Below are 16324 nucleotides of genomic sequence, written 5' to 3'. Positions count from 1 at the left end.
AGCATTCCCTTCACCATACTCCTTCATTATAAAAGGAATCTAACATTTTCCTGTCTGTATTTCCTTTTTCATATGATTGTTTTGCAGCAAGGGCAAGTACTTTGTCACCTTCCCATATCCATACATGAACGGGCGCCTGCATTTGGGACACACATTTTCTTTATCCAAATGTGAGGTAAAGCTTCCTCTGTTTAATATAATGGGCTGGTGGGTCTTTAATAAATACTAACTTGAAGAAAATGATATTTATATAATTTATTTTCTGGTGAGGGAACTTAGACTTCCTTAATTTTAAGCATGCTTTTTATATGTAAGTAATTTAATTTTTATATTTAATTTTCATATATTATGTGTGCAGGGGTCTAGGTATGTATGTTCACAAGTAATTCCTAGGTTGGTGAAAAGACACAAAAAAGTGGGTTAGAACTTTGGGATGATTATACAATTTAGCTGGTGTGTTAAAGGAGGATGTGAAGAGGACAACTGACCTGATGCTCTTTATGAAAAGTCAGTATTTTCTGTTTGACTCGCATTTAAGTTTCATTTTCTTCCTATAGTTTGCAGTAGGGTACCAGAGATTGAAAGGAAAAGTGTGTCTGTTCCCCTTTGGTTTACACTGTACTGGAATGCCTATTAAGGTAAGATTGCTTTTGGGATTGGTTTCTACCCGTTTTGGCTTAGAGCAAATAGAAATATCTAGTTCAATAGCTTGAAAAGGGATTAAAAAATATTGCTATATTACAGTGTTTTTTTGAAATGAATTTATTATAGTGAAAATTACATTGAAAAAAAAAAAAACAGCTCAAGAAGTCCTAAAATAAAGGGCACACGTTAAGGTTTGTGATTTCTAAGTAACTTTTGATATTGTTTGATTGTCCTATATACTCATATTTCTGTTTTAGAATTATATAATAACTACTACCAAGTAAAATGCACAGTGTTTTGAGCATTCATGACACATATAGGATGTTGGCATAAAGTAATAAACACTTCTGTCCTATTTTGATCATTTTTTCAAATGTTCAAATGTCTTCTTTTGTCATAAGTTTATACTAGAAATAATTCTCAATAAAGAATAGGCCAGAAAACTAGATTTGAAAGGATTCCCAAATGTTGTAGGGTTGGAAAGTTTAAATCAGATTTTTTTTTTATTCTTCAACCTTTTATTTTGAAAAACATCAAACCTACAGAAAAAATGAGATAGTACAGTGAACACCCGTACAGCCTTCACTTATAGTTGCCAAGTCTTTTTTTTTTTTCTTTAAATATTTTTGATTTCAGAGAGGAAGGGAGAGGGAGAGAGAGATAGAGATGAGAGAGAATCATTGACTGGCTGCCTCCTGCACGCCCCCTACTGGGGATCAAGCCCACAACCTGGGCATGTGCCCTTGACCAGAATCGAACCCGGGACCTTTCAGTCCGCAGGCCAATGCTCAATCCACTGAGCCAAACTGCCTAGGGCTATAGTTGCCAAGTCTTAACATTTTCTTTTTTAATATATTTTTATTGATTTCAGAGAGGAAGGGAGAGGGACAGAGAGAAACATCAATGATGAGAGAATTATTGATTGGTTGCCTCCTGCAACGCCCCCTACTGGGGATTGAGCCCACAATTCAGGCATATGCCCTTGACTGGAATTGAACCAGGGACCCTTCAGTCCTCAGGCCGATGCTCTATCCACTGAGCCAAACCGGCCAGGGCGAATTTTTTTTATTTTATTTTTATTGTTGCTTCATGATTAGATTTGGGTTAAATATTTTGACCTGAATACTACATTGGTGAGGTGTAAACTTTCCATTGTATCACATCAAAAGGCAGTTTGTCCCATTTTAGTGACATTAAGTTAATACCTGTCAGATCATCCTAAAGATAACTTTTCCCCTTTCTTAATTAAAAAGTAATCTGTGGGTGAGGGGGCAAGTAATGCTTTGAGAGCCTTTAAATATCCAGTTTCAATAACCCATTCTTTTCTCATTTATTAACTGAAATTCTTCCACATAAAAGAGTGAATTCCCTTTTTAAAATTCACAGTTCTATGTTTGTAATTTTTCGTAACTTTAACACTATCTACCTGGTGTCATCTTTGTGTTTTTTTTTTTTTTTTTTATAAATATTTTATTGATTTTTTACAGAGAGGAAGAGAGGGATAGAGAGTTAGAAACATCGATGAGAGACAATCATCGATCAGCTGCCTCTTGCACACCCCCCACTGGGGATGTGCCCACAACCAAGGTACATGCCCTTGACCGGAATCGAACCTGGGACCCTTCAGTCCTCAGGCCGATGCTCTATCCACTGAGCCAAACTGGTTTTGGCCATCTTTGTTTTTGACACTGAACTCCTTATGGTATAATTGAGGAGAACTGGGGTGGGAAGCCCAGATTCATGTGTTAGTTTTGCAGCTTAGTAGCTTTATAAGTTTGGATAAATAACTTAATCTCTCTGTCTCTTTTCTAACTTCATACCTGCTGGGATGATAACTAATAGAGTGTATATGACAATCATTAAATTGAGAAATGCTATTAGTCATGTTGTTATTCAAAATAATTACACATTATATCTTACATATCCCTGTAATTCGAATGCCTAACATGTAGTATACTACATAAAGTACTCTAGGTGTTAAATAAATGCTTGCTGAGTAAATTAAGCAATACTAATTTATAAATTGGGGAATTTTGTATCATTTGGGTTTTCTGTAATGATCTGTATGATATATTGCAAAAAAATTTAGAGTCAATTTTAGTGGGCCATAAAAGAAAACCCCCCAGATTATTTCTACCTTGAGTTCTGAACTTCACTGTCTCTAATGTTGTGTTTGCTTAGGCCTGTGCTGATAAGTTGAAAAGAGAAATAGAGCTCTATGGTTGCCCTCCTGATTTTCCAGATGAAGAAGAGGAAGAGGAAGAAGTCAATGCTAAAACAGAAGATGCAATAATTAAGGATAAAGCTAAAGGAAAGAAGGTTTGGTGGTTGATGATACTTATTTTGGTTGAAGTTTTATATTGATGTTTATCTGATTTATATGTTCATTCCAAGTACTAGCCCAGTATATGTATTTTTAGAAAGTTCATGAAACCCTGGCTCCATTATAGCACCATGGGACTCATTCTATTCTCCCTTTTCTTTTTTTGTGACCTTTTTCTCCAACAGTGAGAAACCTGACTCATTATTTGCAGAAGTGTACCACTAGTTTCAGAATTGCTAACCTATAATCCTGTGAGAAATAATTTTACTAACTAAAGGGCAGTGTTTGTATATAGTTCTTTTTGTCTTTTAGATAACACACTGTTTTTCTTTTTTTAAAATTAAAAAAAAATTTTTTTTTTGGTTAATCCTCATCTGAGGATATTTTTTTCCATTGATTTTTAGAGAGAGTGGAAGGGAGAGAAGTAGGGAGGGAGGGAAGGAGAGAGAGAGAGAGAGAGAGAGAGAGAGAGAGAGAGAGAGAGAGAAAGAGAGAAACATTGATGTGAAAGAGGCACATTATTAGTTGCATCCCGCCCTGACTCGGGATGGAGATTGAACCTGTAACCCAGATAGATGCCCTTGACTGGGAATGGAACGCAAGACCCTTTGGTACTAGGGCTGATGTTCCAACCACTGAGCAACACTAGCCACGGCAACACACTGTTTTTCAAAGTTACTTCCATAGCTTCTTCTTTTTCCATTCCCCTTGGAGTGGTTATGTCATACGTTTATAATGTAACTAGAGGCCTGGTGCACAAAATTCATGCACGGGGGTGTGTGTGTGTGTGTGTGTGTCCCTCAGCCCAGCCTGCACCCTCTCCAATCTGGGACCCCTCGAGGGCAGTCGGACATCACTCTCACAATCCAGGACTGCTGGCTCCTAACCGCTCGCCTGCCTGATTGCCCCTAACCGCTTCTGCCTGCCAGCCTGATCACCCCCTAACCACTCCTCTGCCAGCCTTATCGACGCCTAACTGATCCCCTGCCGGCCTGATTGCCCCTAACTGCCCTCCCCTGCAAGCCTGGTCACCCCAACTGCCCTCCCCTGCTGGCCTGGTCACCCCTTACTGCCCTCCCCTGCTGGCCTGGTCCCCCCTAACTGCCCTCCTCTGCTGGCCTGGTTCCACCCAACTGCCCTCCCCTACTGGCCTGGTCCCCTCCAACTGCCCTTCCCTGCAGGCCTGGGTTGCCCCCAACTGCCCTCCTCTACAGGCCTGGTCCCCCCCAACTGTCCTCCCCTGCTGACCAACTTGTGGTGGTCATCTTGCGTCCATATGAGGGCAGCCATCTTTGACCACATGGGGGTGGCCATCTTGTGTGTTGGAGTGATGGTCAATTTGCATATTACTCTTTTATTAGATAGGATTAAATATGTTTGTTATACTCTGCATTCCATCCTGGGTTCCTCCAACATTCTGATTTTTTAAAAAAATATATTTTACTGATTTTTTACAGAGAGGAAGGGAGAGGGAGAGAGAGTTAGAAACATCGATGAGAGAGAAACATCGATCAGCTGCCTCCTACACACCTCCTGCTGGGGATGTGCCTGCAACCAAGGTACATGCCCTTGACCGGAATCGAACCCAGGACCCTTCAGTCTGCAGCCTGACACTCTATCCACTGAGCCACACTGGTTAGGGCTGATTTTTTTTTTTTTTTAATTCACTCTTGGACTTCTGGTCAAGATGGCGGGTAGATAAATGCTATGCTTGCATCCTCCCATGACCACATCAAAATTATAACTAAACTAGCGTTCCCGTTGCAGGAAGAATCCTGCAATAGGGTTTCCTGCTGCACTCTACCCCGCCCTGCCTGCTCTCCTCCCTTCTCCCCCACCCCTGCCTTCTCCGCCAGCCTGCCTGCTTTTCTCCCTTCTCTGCCAGCTTGCCTGCTCTCCTTCCTTCTCCCCGCCCCGCCTCCCTCCTCCCTTCTCCTCCCTCCGGCTTGCTTGCTTCTCCGCAGCTTTGCTCCCTTCTGCAGCTCTTCGATTCTTTCTATGCTGTCTTGATATGCAAATTAACCACCATCTTGGTTGGGGTAATTTGCATACGCATCCTGATTGGTTGGTGGACGTGGCTTGGCTGGTGGGCATGGCTTGGGCATAGCGAAGGTGCAGTCAATTTGCATATTTGTCTAATATTAGGTAGGATTATTTATCCACCACCCTTGAGAGCATCCTTTAGACTTGCTGAACAGAAGTCCTATAACTAAGGATATACAAGAAAAGCCATGTGGAAACTGAGTATTAGTTAGAAATTAAAATGAACTTTTTACTAACTAAAGGGCATGATAAAATGATTTGAAAGATGGACATTAAAAAAACCTCACCCTTTGTGCTTTATAGTTGTGTTGGTTTGACAGATGCATGGAGCTCTGTTTCCACCACTGTCATACCGTTCGGAGTAGTTCCATCCCCTCCCTGTTCCTCGTCCTGCCTTTTTATAGTTCAACTTCTTTCCCTATTTCCGACCCTTGGCTTTTTGTTGCCTTTTTGATATTGGTAAAGAAAATGAGTAAACTCTTGTGAGTATGATCTTAGCTATCATAACTTAAAAAGATGCATGTGGTATTGGGAAAGGGAAATAGAGAAGGTTTGGTGTTGACATCTTATCTTTATGATGATTGTTCTTTGTAGTTCCACCCATTTGCTAGTTTCCATAGTGTCAGAGTCCTGGTGAGTATCAAACTAGTAATCTAAATCCTTTAGTATTCCGACATATCAACAGCATTGTTTTGCAGTTTAAAAAATTACCAAATGATAATTTGATCCTAGAATTTATTAACAAGTTGTTGGTTGTTCTTTGATGGAATGTGTATTTTTGCTGATTATTTTTAGAGTAAAGCTGCTGCTAAAGCTGGATCTTCTAAATACCAGTGGGGCATTATGAAATCTCTCGGTCTGGCTGATGAAGAAATAGCCAAATTTTCTGAAGCAGAACATTGGCTTGATTATTTCCCACCACTGGCTGTTCAAGATCTGAAGAGGATGGGTTTGAAGGTATGCCTATCATCTCCGTAGCTGAAGAAAATATGAAGAACACGTTTGTATTTATGTGATTACATGAGATTTGGACTACCTCTTAATTTAGAATATGTTTCACCTAAATTCCTGTAATGAATCAGTACTCTTGTTGTCAATTTAGAACCTAATGGGCCTCTATGCGAGCAATGAAGTACTTTAATATTTGTTGTATTGGAATGTATATCAATATGTTAGGATTTAGCAGAAAGGAATTCTATTGAAAGAATATGAAGGAGCCAAAGTTTAATTTTAATATTTAGGAACACTTACAGGTGTTTCTTTTTAATTTATTACAATTCTTGTATGTTTAATGTATAAATGTATGTGTTTAAAAGTACACATATTAAACAAAAATTGATGTAATAATTGTGATATATATTTAATAGGTGAAACTTAACAATTTTGTTTTTAAAATTTGCTATAATTCTTAGTTGGAAAATAGAGTAGAAGAGTAAATAATTGATTCATAGGAATTCTCATTCATAGAGACAGAACTCTCAAAAATTACCTTTTCCTTTCTCCTTCTGTAGGTAGACTGGCGTCGTTCCTTCATCACCACTGATGTTAATCCTTACTATGATTCGTTTGTCAGGTGGCAGTTTTTAACATTAAGAGAAAGAAACAGAATTAAATTTGGGAAACGGTGAGTTTGTTGTCCCTCAGTATAAAAAAGCAAACATCATATATATACCTCTTGCATTGTAATACGGTGCCCTATAGCCCACTTTTTTCTATTACCTTTGCTTTTTTATGTTTTCTTTCTTTTTGTTCTCTTGTGTCCTTTGGTTTGTTTTTGTCTTGCCAGTGTCTTAATTTCTCTGAGCCGCTTATTGTTTATGACAGCTGGAACCAGGGAGAATGGGAGTCTTAGCTTTTATGATCTCACAAAAGATTCTGTTCAGTATTCCCAGCCAAACAGAAAAATAATAATTGCATTTGTGTTTTAGTTTATTCTTTTGTTCTAGAAATTGTTTAAGATTCTTCCTTGGTTATGTGAGTTAATTAAAAGCTATTTGCATTTCATAAGTGAATTTAAATTTGATGAAGGCAGAGATCTTTCATTAACTAACTAGGTTGACAATAGAACTACCATAAAAGCATAAATAATAGATGTAGACATTTGCTCAGTTAGAAGTTTAGAAGAAATATCGTTGGAGCAACACTAAATATTTAGGCTAAAACTTTATATTACAGCAATATTTGTCACTTGCTTATTTTTTAGGTACACCATTTATTCTCCAAAAGATGGACAGCCTTGTATGGATCATGACAGACAAACTGGAGAGGTATTTATTTGTGATATAGCTATCGTTAATCATTTTTCATATGGTCATAGAGTTTAAGAAATAGATCAGAAACCTAAAAAATAACTTTATTCCAGTGCTGAGGTCTATAGTTGTGATACTCAGGTGTCTGAAGAGGGAGACAGAATGTCATTCTAGGTCCCTGAATCTTGTCTAGGTCCTTGCTACTCCAAGAGTGGTCCTGGAGCAGCTGCCTCAGCTTGTGATAGAAAAGGAATTTTGAGCCTCACCCCAAAATTGCTAAATTACAAACTCTGGGGGTGGGCCCAGGAATCTGTCTTTTAACAGATTCTCAGTGTGATTCATATGCATGGGAATGTTTGAGAAGCACTGCCTGGAGAATGCTCTGCTCTGAAACGAGAGCATGGGGAAAGGTAATGAGATAGGTGGCTGACTGATGTACACAGATTCCATTTACACTTGCTTTGACTGTGTGCCTACTTGCTTATATCCAGAGTACTTCTAGTCATGCATGATGTCAGTTCACTCTACATGCTTGTAGGACACATTAGTGACATTTTTTGTAATTCTTTGAGTGAAGCAAGGGTAAGTGGTTTGTCTAAAGCCTTGGCATAGTAAACCAACAATGCCAGGATCCGAACTTAGGAATCCCAAAGAATGTGTCATTGTTTATTACCACTTTTGAACACATTTATAGTCTGGTGCAGTGGTTGCCAACCTTTTGGGCCTCACTGACAACCATTGGTCCGCAGACCACCGGTTGGCGACTGCTGGTGTGGTGACTACTTTTCAAAATCAGCCTTTAATTATGATGTTACTTATCTGATGGGAGTGAGAGTTGATCAGAATTTTGAAAGATTTGAGAGACTTTAGAAGGCCCAGTTTATTGACTATATTAAGTCTTAATATAGTCAATGGGAGCAATATCCTAAATTTCAATAGCATATTATAATTTTTCAAAGCATTTTCCCACCCATTATCTTATGTGTTCTTCAGTATGAGGCTCAAAGAGATTGTGACTCTCTTGGGTCAAGCTGTTAGTAAGGGCACACACTAGTTTTTGAATATACATCATCTGACCCCTGGTCCAGTGTATGTCTGTGATGACTGCTCTGTGGCATTGCTATCTTCTAATTCTTATTTTGGCAAAAATTGTTTTAATTGATTACTCTAAGCCACTTAAAAAAATTTTTTTTTTCTGTCCTTCCCTCTCAAGGGAGCTCTCAGCAAAACATCCTCACTTAGTAGAGTCTGGGTCTCCTTTACCAGTTCTGGTGTGGGGTAGAAGAAGGTCCCCCAGCTCACTTCTTACACATCAGACTTCTATGTGGATATGGTCAGCCACACCACTGGCAGTCTCTTCATTGGAAGTAATGGTTGTCTATTTAAAAAAAAAAATTGATTGATTTTTGAGAGAGGAAGGAGAGGGAGAGAGAGAGAGATTGAATTGTTTTCCTACTTATTTTTTTTTTAATATATTTTATTGATTTTTTTACAGAGAGGAAGGGATAGGGATAGAGAGTGAGAAACATCGATGGGTGAGAAACATTGATCAGCTGCCTCATGCACACCCCCCACTGGGTATGTGCCCGCAACCAAGGTACATGCCCTTGACCGGAATCGAACCCGGGACCTTTCGGTCCGCAGGCCGACGCTCTATCCACTGAGCCAAACCGGTTTTGGCTACTTATTTATGCATTTGTTGCTTGATTCTTTTTTTTCTTAAAGATTTTTGTAATTGACTTTTAGAGAGAGAGAAAGGGAGGGGGAGAGAGAGAGAGAAACATCAATTGGCTGCCTCCTGCATGCCCCCCACAGGAATCATCTGGCAACCTTTCAGTGAACCTGGTGACGCCCACATTGGTTGATTCTTTTATTGTGACCTGACCAGGGATTGAAGCCGAAACTTTGGCATATTGGGATGACACCCTGACCAGCTGAGCTACCTGGCCAGGGCTGAAAGTAATTAGTTTAACAATGTAAGAACTCATCTTAGAAATTTCAATGAGATCTCTCACATAGATTAGTAGGTGTAATCCAAGTCTTTTCCCCCTCCATTTTTGTTTTATTTGTTTAGGGTGTTGGACCTCAGGAATATACTTTAATCAAGTTGAAAGTGCTTGAGCCATACCCATCCAAATTAAGGTAGGTTTGCCAAAGAGTTATTGTTTCAGCTTTTTGAATATCAGATACTTGTGATAAAATCCGCAACTTTTTTTTTTTTCTTTAATGTATCTTTTTTTTTTTCTTAGTGGCCTGAAAGGGAAAAATATCTTTTTGGTAGCTGCTACTCTCAGACCTGAGACCATGTTTGGACAGACAAACTGTTGGGTTCGCCCTGATATGAAGTACATTGGGTTTGAGACGGCGAATGGTGATATATTCATTTGCACCCAAAGAGCTGCCAGGAATATGTCATTCCAGGGCTTTACCAAAGACAGTGGCGTGGTGCCTGTTGTTAAGGAATTAATGGGAGAGGTAAGTTAGGTGGCAGACTGTTTCTTTTAGTGCATGAATTTAGAGGAAAAATTTCAACAGTGAAGCTTGAGAAAAAGGTATTAAAAAATACTTAATTGAGGCATAGATATCATCAAATATGTAAATCGTGTGTATTTTTTTGGTGCATTTTCATATGTATATACACTCATGTAAGGATTGCCCAAATTGAAATATAAAACATTCCAGTTTTCCAGAAGGTTCTCTTGTGTCCATTTCAGAGTCAGTGCTCACCCCCCTCCTGCAAAGGTATTCCTGTTTGGCTATACCACAGTATAGTTAATCATTCTCTGTAATGGATATTTGGATTGTTTCCTGTATTTTTCTGTTCCAAGCTGTGCTTATATCTCATTAGTACCTGATGTTGGAGTTTTTGGGAACAGTATTAACAACACAAATTTTTAACTGTCTCTAATGCAACTTCTTTCCATGTTAATTTGAGCAGATTCTGGAGTGAGGAAAATGGGTGGTATAAATTAAAAAATAGCTTTCAACCTTCATCACTGTAAATTCTGTAAAAGCAGCTTATCTCTATGAATAAAGTGGGGTGAGTGAGAACTGTGTGGAATTGAAAAGTTCATTCCTTAGCTAAACAAACAGCTATAAGCCATTTATTGTGTATGAGACTATGGGTCCAATCTTATTGGATTTTCTGATTTTTTTAAAAAGAGAAACTAGATATATCTTTTTAATTCAATTTGTCTTCCCATTATCATTTAAAATGGATATACAGTATTCTAGCTTTGTGAAGTCTTATATTTTATTAAATAATTTTTCTATTATTTAAAGTTTTATTTGTTCCCAGGTTAACACAGCATTGGGCAGACTTCTCAGAGAAAAACAATTTTTTTTTATTTAACTATGAGATAAATTCATAGGATTGGATCGCTGGGTCTAAGTTGTGTGAACATTTTTGTGGCTCCTGCGATGGATTCCTATGTCGCTTTCCTCAAGGAGTGCAATGTCAAAAGCACTGTGTCAGTGTACTAGTTTCCTTACAACCTTAATCAGTATTTACAGTTATTTTTGGTCTAGGTGGTAAAAAAGAATGAGTTTTGTTTTATTTCATATATTTTTTATTACTAGCTTCTTGGGCTTAAAATAGTAGCATTGTTTTCAATTTTATTGGTTAAATTTCTTCACCTTTTATGCTCATCTTTTTCTTACACAGGAAATTCTTGGTGCATCACTTTCTGCACCTTTAACATCTTACAAGGTGATCTATGTTCTTCCAATGCTCACCATAAAGGAGGATAAAGGTAAAGAGTTTGTTTCTTTATAGAAATACTATGGTAATCATATCTGGCTGTATTAATCAGTTCCATACTTTGTTTTGTAAGGCACTGGTGTGGTCACAAGTGTTCCTTCTGACTCCCCCGATGATTTTGCTGCCCTCAGAGACTTGAAAAAAAAGCAGGTGAGTATCTGAGTTTCACATTCTTGTTTCCCCTTCTTCATCTAATTGGTTAGGTACCGCTGAACTACTCTATAGATTAGGCTAAAAAGCTATTGCATGTCACTTTGGACTGCAATCTTTAACCTATTTCCTGATGTTTATATATTTTCCTGTGGTTTGAATATTGAATATAATGTATCATAGTATATATATTTTAAAGACTACTTTTTTAGAGCAGTTTTAGGTTTACAACAAAAGTGAGAGGAAGGTACAGCGATTTTTCCTTATTACCCCCCCCCCCCCCAGCACATTCTTAGCCTCCCCATTATCAACATCACTCACCAGAAAGGTACTTTTTTTACCAAGATGAACCACATCATAGTCACTCAAAGACCATAGTGTACCTTAGGGTTTAATCTTGGTGTTGTACATTCTGTGGGTTTGGACAAATGTATACAGTAATTATATATATCCATCATTATAAATCATACAGAACATTTTCATTCCTTAAAAGTTCTCTGTACTTTTCCTATTCATCTCTCTCTCCCCTAAAGCCAAGTTGCCTAGTTTGAATCTCAGTTCTGTCCCTTGCTGGCTAACTGGCAGATCTTGGGCAAATTACTTAATGTCTTAGTGCCTTAATTTTCTTATCTGTAAAATGGGGAAAATAATGCCTACTTCTTTAGTTTATTTTGAGTTTTAAATAAGTTAATTTGTAAGTACTATCCTACCTAATAATAGACAAATATGCAAATTGACCATACCTTCGCTACACCCAAGCCACACCCACCAGCCCAAGCCACGCCCACCAGCTCAAGCCACGCCCACCATCCAATTAGGGCGAGTATGCAAATAAACCAAACCAAGATGGCTACAGCCACCGAGAGCAAGGTTTCCCAGGCAACAGAGGGAAACAAGCTTTCCGCCTGCCCTTGACAGGCCTAAGCCTCCACTCAAGCTACAAAGTTTCAATTATAGAAGGTAAACAAATTCAAACAGAATGGCGGCAGCCACTGAGCTGGAGAGACCAGGCCAGGGTTGCCCGCGGTAGCGGAGAAAGCAAAGATTTCTGCACACCCTGGCCAGGCTCAGGCCTCTGCTTAAGGCTACAAAGTTTCAATTATAGAAGGTGAATTAACTCAAACAGAAATGGCTGCCGGTGGAGCATGCAGGAGGCTTGGCTCCACTCCAGGCTACAAAGTTTCAATTGTAGAAGGTAAATAAATTCCAGATACCAGGACCTCTGCTTGGCTTGCCAGGGGGCGTGGCTGGCCTGCAAACCACCACAGGCCCCTTGCTCAGGCTGCCCCATGCCCCAAGGGAACCCCCACCCTTATCTGGGACACCCTTCAGGGCAAACCAGCTGGCCCCCACTCCTGCACCAGGCCTCTATCCTTTCTAATAAAAGAGTAATCTGCAGATTGACCACAACTCCAACACACAATATGTCTGCCCCCATGTGGTCAAAGATCCTGCCCCCATGTGGACACAAGATGGCCACCACAAGATGGCCAGCAGGGGAGGGCAGTTGGGAGGCACCTGGCCTGCAAGGGAGGGAAGTTGGAGGCGATCAACCCTCCAGGGGAGGGCAGTTAGGGGTGACCGGGCCAGCAGAGGAGGGAAGTTGGGGGCAAACAGGCTGGCAGGGGAGCAATTAGGCATCAATCAGGCTGGCAGCAGAGTGGTTAGGGGGTGATCAGGCTGGCAGGCAGAAGCGGTTAGGGGCAATCAGGAAGGGGCCCACTGGGATTGCCCACTGGGATCGGGCCTAAATGGGCAGTCGGACATCCCTTGAGGGGTCCCAGATTGGAGAGGGTACAGGCTGGGCTGAGGGACACCCCACCTCCATGCACGAATTTTGTGCACCGGGCCTCTAGTATTATATAAGTGCTGGCTTTTATTACCATCCAAAATGTGTAAGTTGCTTAAAAGACATATAACCAGTTCTTGGTTATCTAGAAAAATGACAGTAACGGTAAAACAAATTCTCATTTATGTCCTTAAATATCTTCATTTTAGCTATGTATGGTGTCGCTGGGTACCAGGCTTATCAGGGTGGTCACTTTATAACATATAACTGTCTAACCATTCCACCACATTGTACACCTGAAACTAATATAATATTGCAATGTCAACCATAATTGAATGAAAAACCTTTTTAAAGCTTCAATTTAAGCTCAAGCAACTACTAGTAGCTTAGTTGAATATTTGCTTTCTCTAACCTACTCTTCCTTCCATGGAAACATGGTAAGGCACATTAACATATGCACAGTTAAAGGAAAAAGAGGTTCGTTCACATCTGTTGTGCTCACCTTGCATTTAGTTGTCATGAACAAGTAAGTTAATGAACTGAATAAAACTGCTTTTTTTAAAATTTGAACTTCTTAATTTAAAGAGTAAAAGAAAGGAACATGTATTATATGTGCAGTAACCTTTGGACTGGGTAGGGGGGGCTGCGGGGAGGGGGATGGGAGACATCTGTAATACTGTCAACAATAAAAAAAAGGAGTGGTGAGAGGGGACATCCTTGCATTTATATAATATTAGTGGGAAAGCTTCAAGTTTCTCATCATTATGATGGTAGCTGTAGGTTTATTAGTTGTGTTTTTTAATTTTTAAAATATATTTTTATTGATTTCAGAGAGGAAGGAAGGAGAGAGAGATAGAAACATCAATGATGAGAGAGAATCATTGATTGGCTGCCTCCTACATGCCCTACATTGGCAATGGAGCCTACAACCCAGGCATGCGCCCTGACCAGGAATTGAACTGTGACCTCCTGGTTCATAGGTCAACGTTCAACTACTGAGCCTTGCCAGTTGTAGGTTTTTATCATCTTTCTGAAGCTGAGCAAGCACCTCTTTATTCTAGTTTACTGAGAGTTTTTATCATGAATGGGTGCTGGATTTTGTCAAATGCTTATTTTCCATTTATTGATATGATCCTATGAAATTTTCTTTTTTAATTGGTTGATGTGATGGATTTCATTAAACTTTTGAAAAGTTTTCTGATAGTCACATTTTCATTGCAACCTAGAATATGAACCTCATTTTAAGTGGGGTGTGTGTCAGTTTTTGCTTTTGGCTTTATGGTTTCATCATTTAAGCCATTCATTATAACTTAAACTGTTGAGTTTTTAAAAGTCATAGATCCTTTCTTGAGATATGTGTTAAAGATAAAAAAAAATTGCTCTGTATGAAAAGAAGAAGAAATACTAGCTCAAAAAAAGTTTAGAGGTTTCTTTTCTCAATTATTATACTAATAAAGTGTTGATCATTAATGTTAACTTTAAAATTTTTTTGTAGGCTTTACGAGCAAAGTATGGAATTAGAGATGACATGGTCTTGCCATTTGAGCCAGTGAGTACATAGATTATTCTGTATATTCATATCCATATCTTTATCAGAAAAAAAAAAAAGCTGACATTTTGTTTTTTGTAACAAAATTAATTAATGGAGTATGGAAATAAAGGGGTTTACTTGAGAGTTTATTTTAACTTGATGTCTGCTGTGGCAGGTAAGAGTGAAAGAAAAACTAACAATAAGTATTAGCACCTAGCAAACAAATGGCTTTTTAGCATCATCGATTTTATAGTAGCTTATTTTGCTAATTTGGCCAATTTCTAGGCTTCTGAGGACAACATTTTGCCATATTACTCATAAATGTTTATGTTTTCACATAACATTTGTTAGTGCCTGCAGAGGAAAAAGCATTTAAATTACTAGCAAGTAACTTTCATGACAGATCCAGAAGACTTATTAGAAAATAAAAACAAGACCCTCCAAAAATTTAGTTGTTTTCGCAATTTTGCTAGTTTCAATGTTAATTATTTTGTTAATTGGATGGCAGTGGAGGGATGAGAGCTGGGGACGGTGTACATGTAAGGGAGGAACAATGTGGGGTTGCTGCACAGAGTTTGTGGAGAGGAGGACAAATTCACATCTAGATCTTGGTTAGTCACTGTGTGATTACTGACAGTGGAGGCAAAAGGACTGTGCCCCATAGGGCTGTTTTGTGTGCATTCAGGTTTAGTAGGTTCCTGACATTGTTGTTTTTGCAGGTGCCAGTCATTGAAATCCCAGGTTTTGGAAATCTTTCTGCTGTAACCATTTGTGATGAGTTGAAAGTTCAGAGCCAGAATGACCGAGAAAAGCTTGCAGAAGCAAAGGAGAAATTATATCTAAAAGGGTTTTATGATGGTGTAAGTAATAATTTTTTATTGTTTTATTTGATTTACTGCATGCTCTGTGATTTTCTTGTTAATCATTTAAAAATATGTAGAAAAATTCAATATAGTTCAGTCATATACTGACCTATGACAAGTTAATATGAGATTGATAAGAGATTCTTCTATTTCAGCCCTTTTTTAATCTTCTTTTGTGAGGGAATAATAGTATTTACAGAAATTACATCTTTGTGTCCTGTATGAATCCCTTAAGGAATGAATTTCTTGAGAAGATATTTAAAGTTTGTTCATATTATTATCCACTAAACTCCAAAGGTTTATTGCATGGATAATGCATGTTCCCTTCTTTGGCTCTTTAAATTAAGAAGTTTATATTTTTAAAAAAAAAAGCAATTTTATTCAGTTCATTAGCTTACTTGTTAATGACTACTAAATGCCAGGGGAGCACAGCAGAATGAACGAACCTCTTTTTCCTTAATTGTGCATATGTTAATGTGACTGACTGCATTTCCATGGAAAGAAGACTAGGTTAGAGAAAGTGAATATTCAGCTAAGCTGTTAGTTGTTTGAGCTTAAAATGAAGATTTAAAAAGGTTTTTCATTCAATTACGGTTGACATGCAATATTATATTAGTTTTAGGTATACAATATAGTGGTTAGACAGTTACATGTTATGAAGTGACCACCCTGATAAGTCTGGTAACCATGTGACACCATACATAGCTAAAATGAAGATATTTAAGGACATAAATGAGAATTTGTCTTACCGTTACTGTCATTTTTCTAGATAACCAAGAATTGGTTATATGTCTTTTAAGCGACTTATACATTTTGGATGGTAATAAAAGCCAGCACCTATATAGTACTTACAAATTAACTTCTTTAAATCTCAAAATAACCTCATGAAGTAAGCACTATTTCCCCCCATTTTACAGATAAGAAAATTGAGGCACTAAGACATTAAGTAATTTGCCCAAGATCAGCCAGTT

General features: G+C 38.5%; 1 protein-coding gene and 1 long non-coding RNA gene across 5 annotated transcripts in view; one reads left to right on the top strand and one right to left on the bottom strand.

The window, feature by feature from the left end:
* Nucleotides 1-6808, bottom strand: part of LOC129149500 (uncharacterized) — a 29150-nt gene extending 22342 nt beyond the window's left edge. For 2 of the 3 annotated variants that reach the window (XR_008556397.1, XR_008556396.1), the window contains exons 1-2: nt 6731-6808; nt 6501-6566 (exon numbers count right to left, since the gene is read on the bottom strand). This is a non-coding gene — a long non-coding RNA (uncharacterized LOC129149500). Of the gene's footprint in view, nt 1-5916; nt 5990-6500; nt 6567-6730 lie in introns of those variants that run through there. The other variant, XR_008556398.1, reaches the window with a different exon arrangement.
* The window catches only part of LARS1 (leucyl-tRNA synthetase 1), a 53039-nt gene that overhangs the window by 10435 nt on the left and 26280 nt on the right, over nt 1-16324 (top strand). For both annotated transcript variants that reach the window (XM_054718007.1, XM_008140828.3), the window contains exons 3-14: nt 88-175; nt 558-638; nt 2827-2964; nt 5807-5968; nt 6523-6635; nt 7215-7278; nt 9335-9402; nt 9510-9735; nt 10925-11012; nt 11094-11170; nt 14455-14508; nt 15210-15350. In XM_054718007.1, the coding sequence (XP_054573982.1) occupies nt 88-175; nt 558-638; nt 2827-2964; nt 5807-5968; nt 6523-6635; nt 7215-7278; nt 9335-9402; nt 9510-9735; nt 10925-11012; nt 11094-11170; nt 14455-14508; nt 15210-15350 (1300 nt within the window). The remainder of the gene's footprint in view (nt 1-87; nt 176-557; nt 639-2826; nt 2965-5806; nt 5969-6522; nt 6636-7214; nt 7279-9334; nt 9403-9509; nt 9736-10924; nt 11013-11093; nt 11171-14454; nt 14509-15209; nt 15351-16324) is intronic.

This window comes from Eptesicus fuscus, chromosome 6 (genome assembly GCF_027574615.1).
Source record: "Eptesicus fuscus isolate TK198812 chromosome 6, DD_ASM_mEF_20220401, whole genome shotgun sequence".
Taxonomy (NCBI): domain Eukaryota; kingdom Metazoa; phylum Chordata; class Mammalia; order Chiroptera; family Vespertilionidae; genus Eptesicus; species Eptesicus fuscus.
This window is presented reverse-complemented; position numbering and strand designations above follow the sequence as displayed.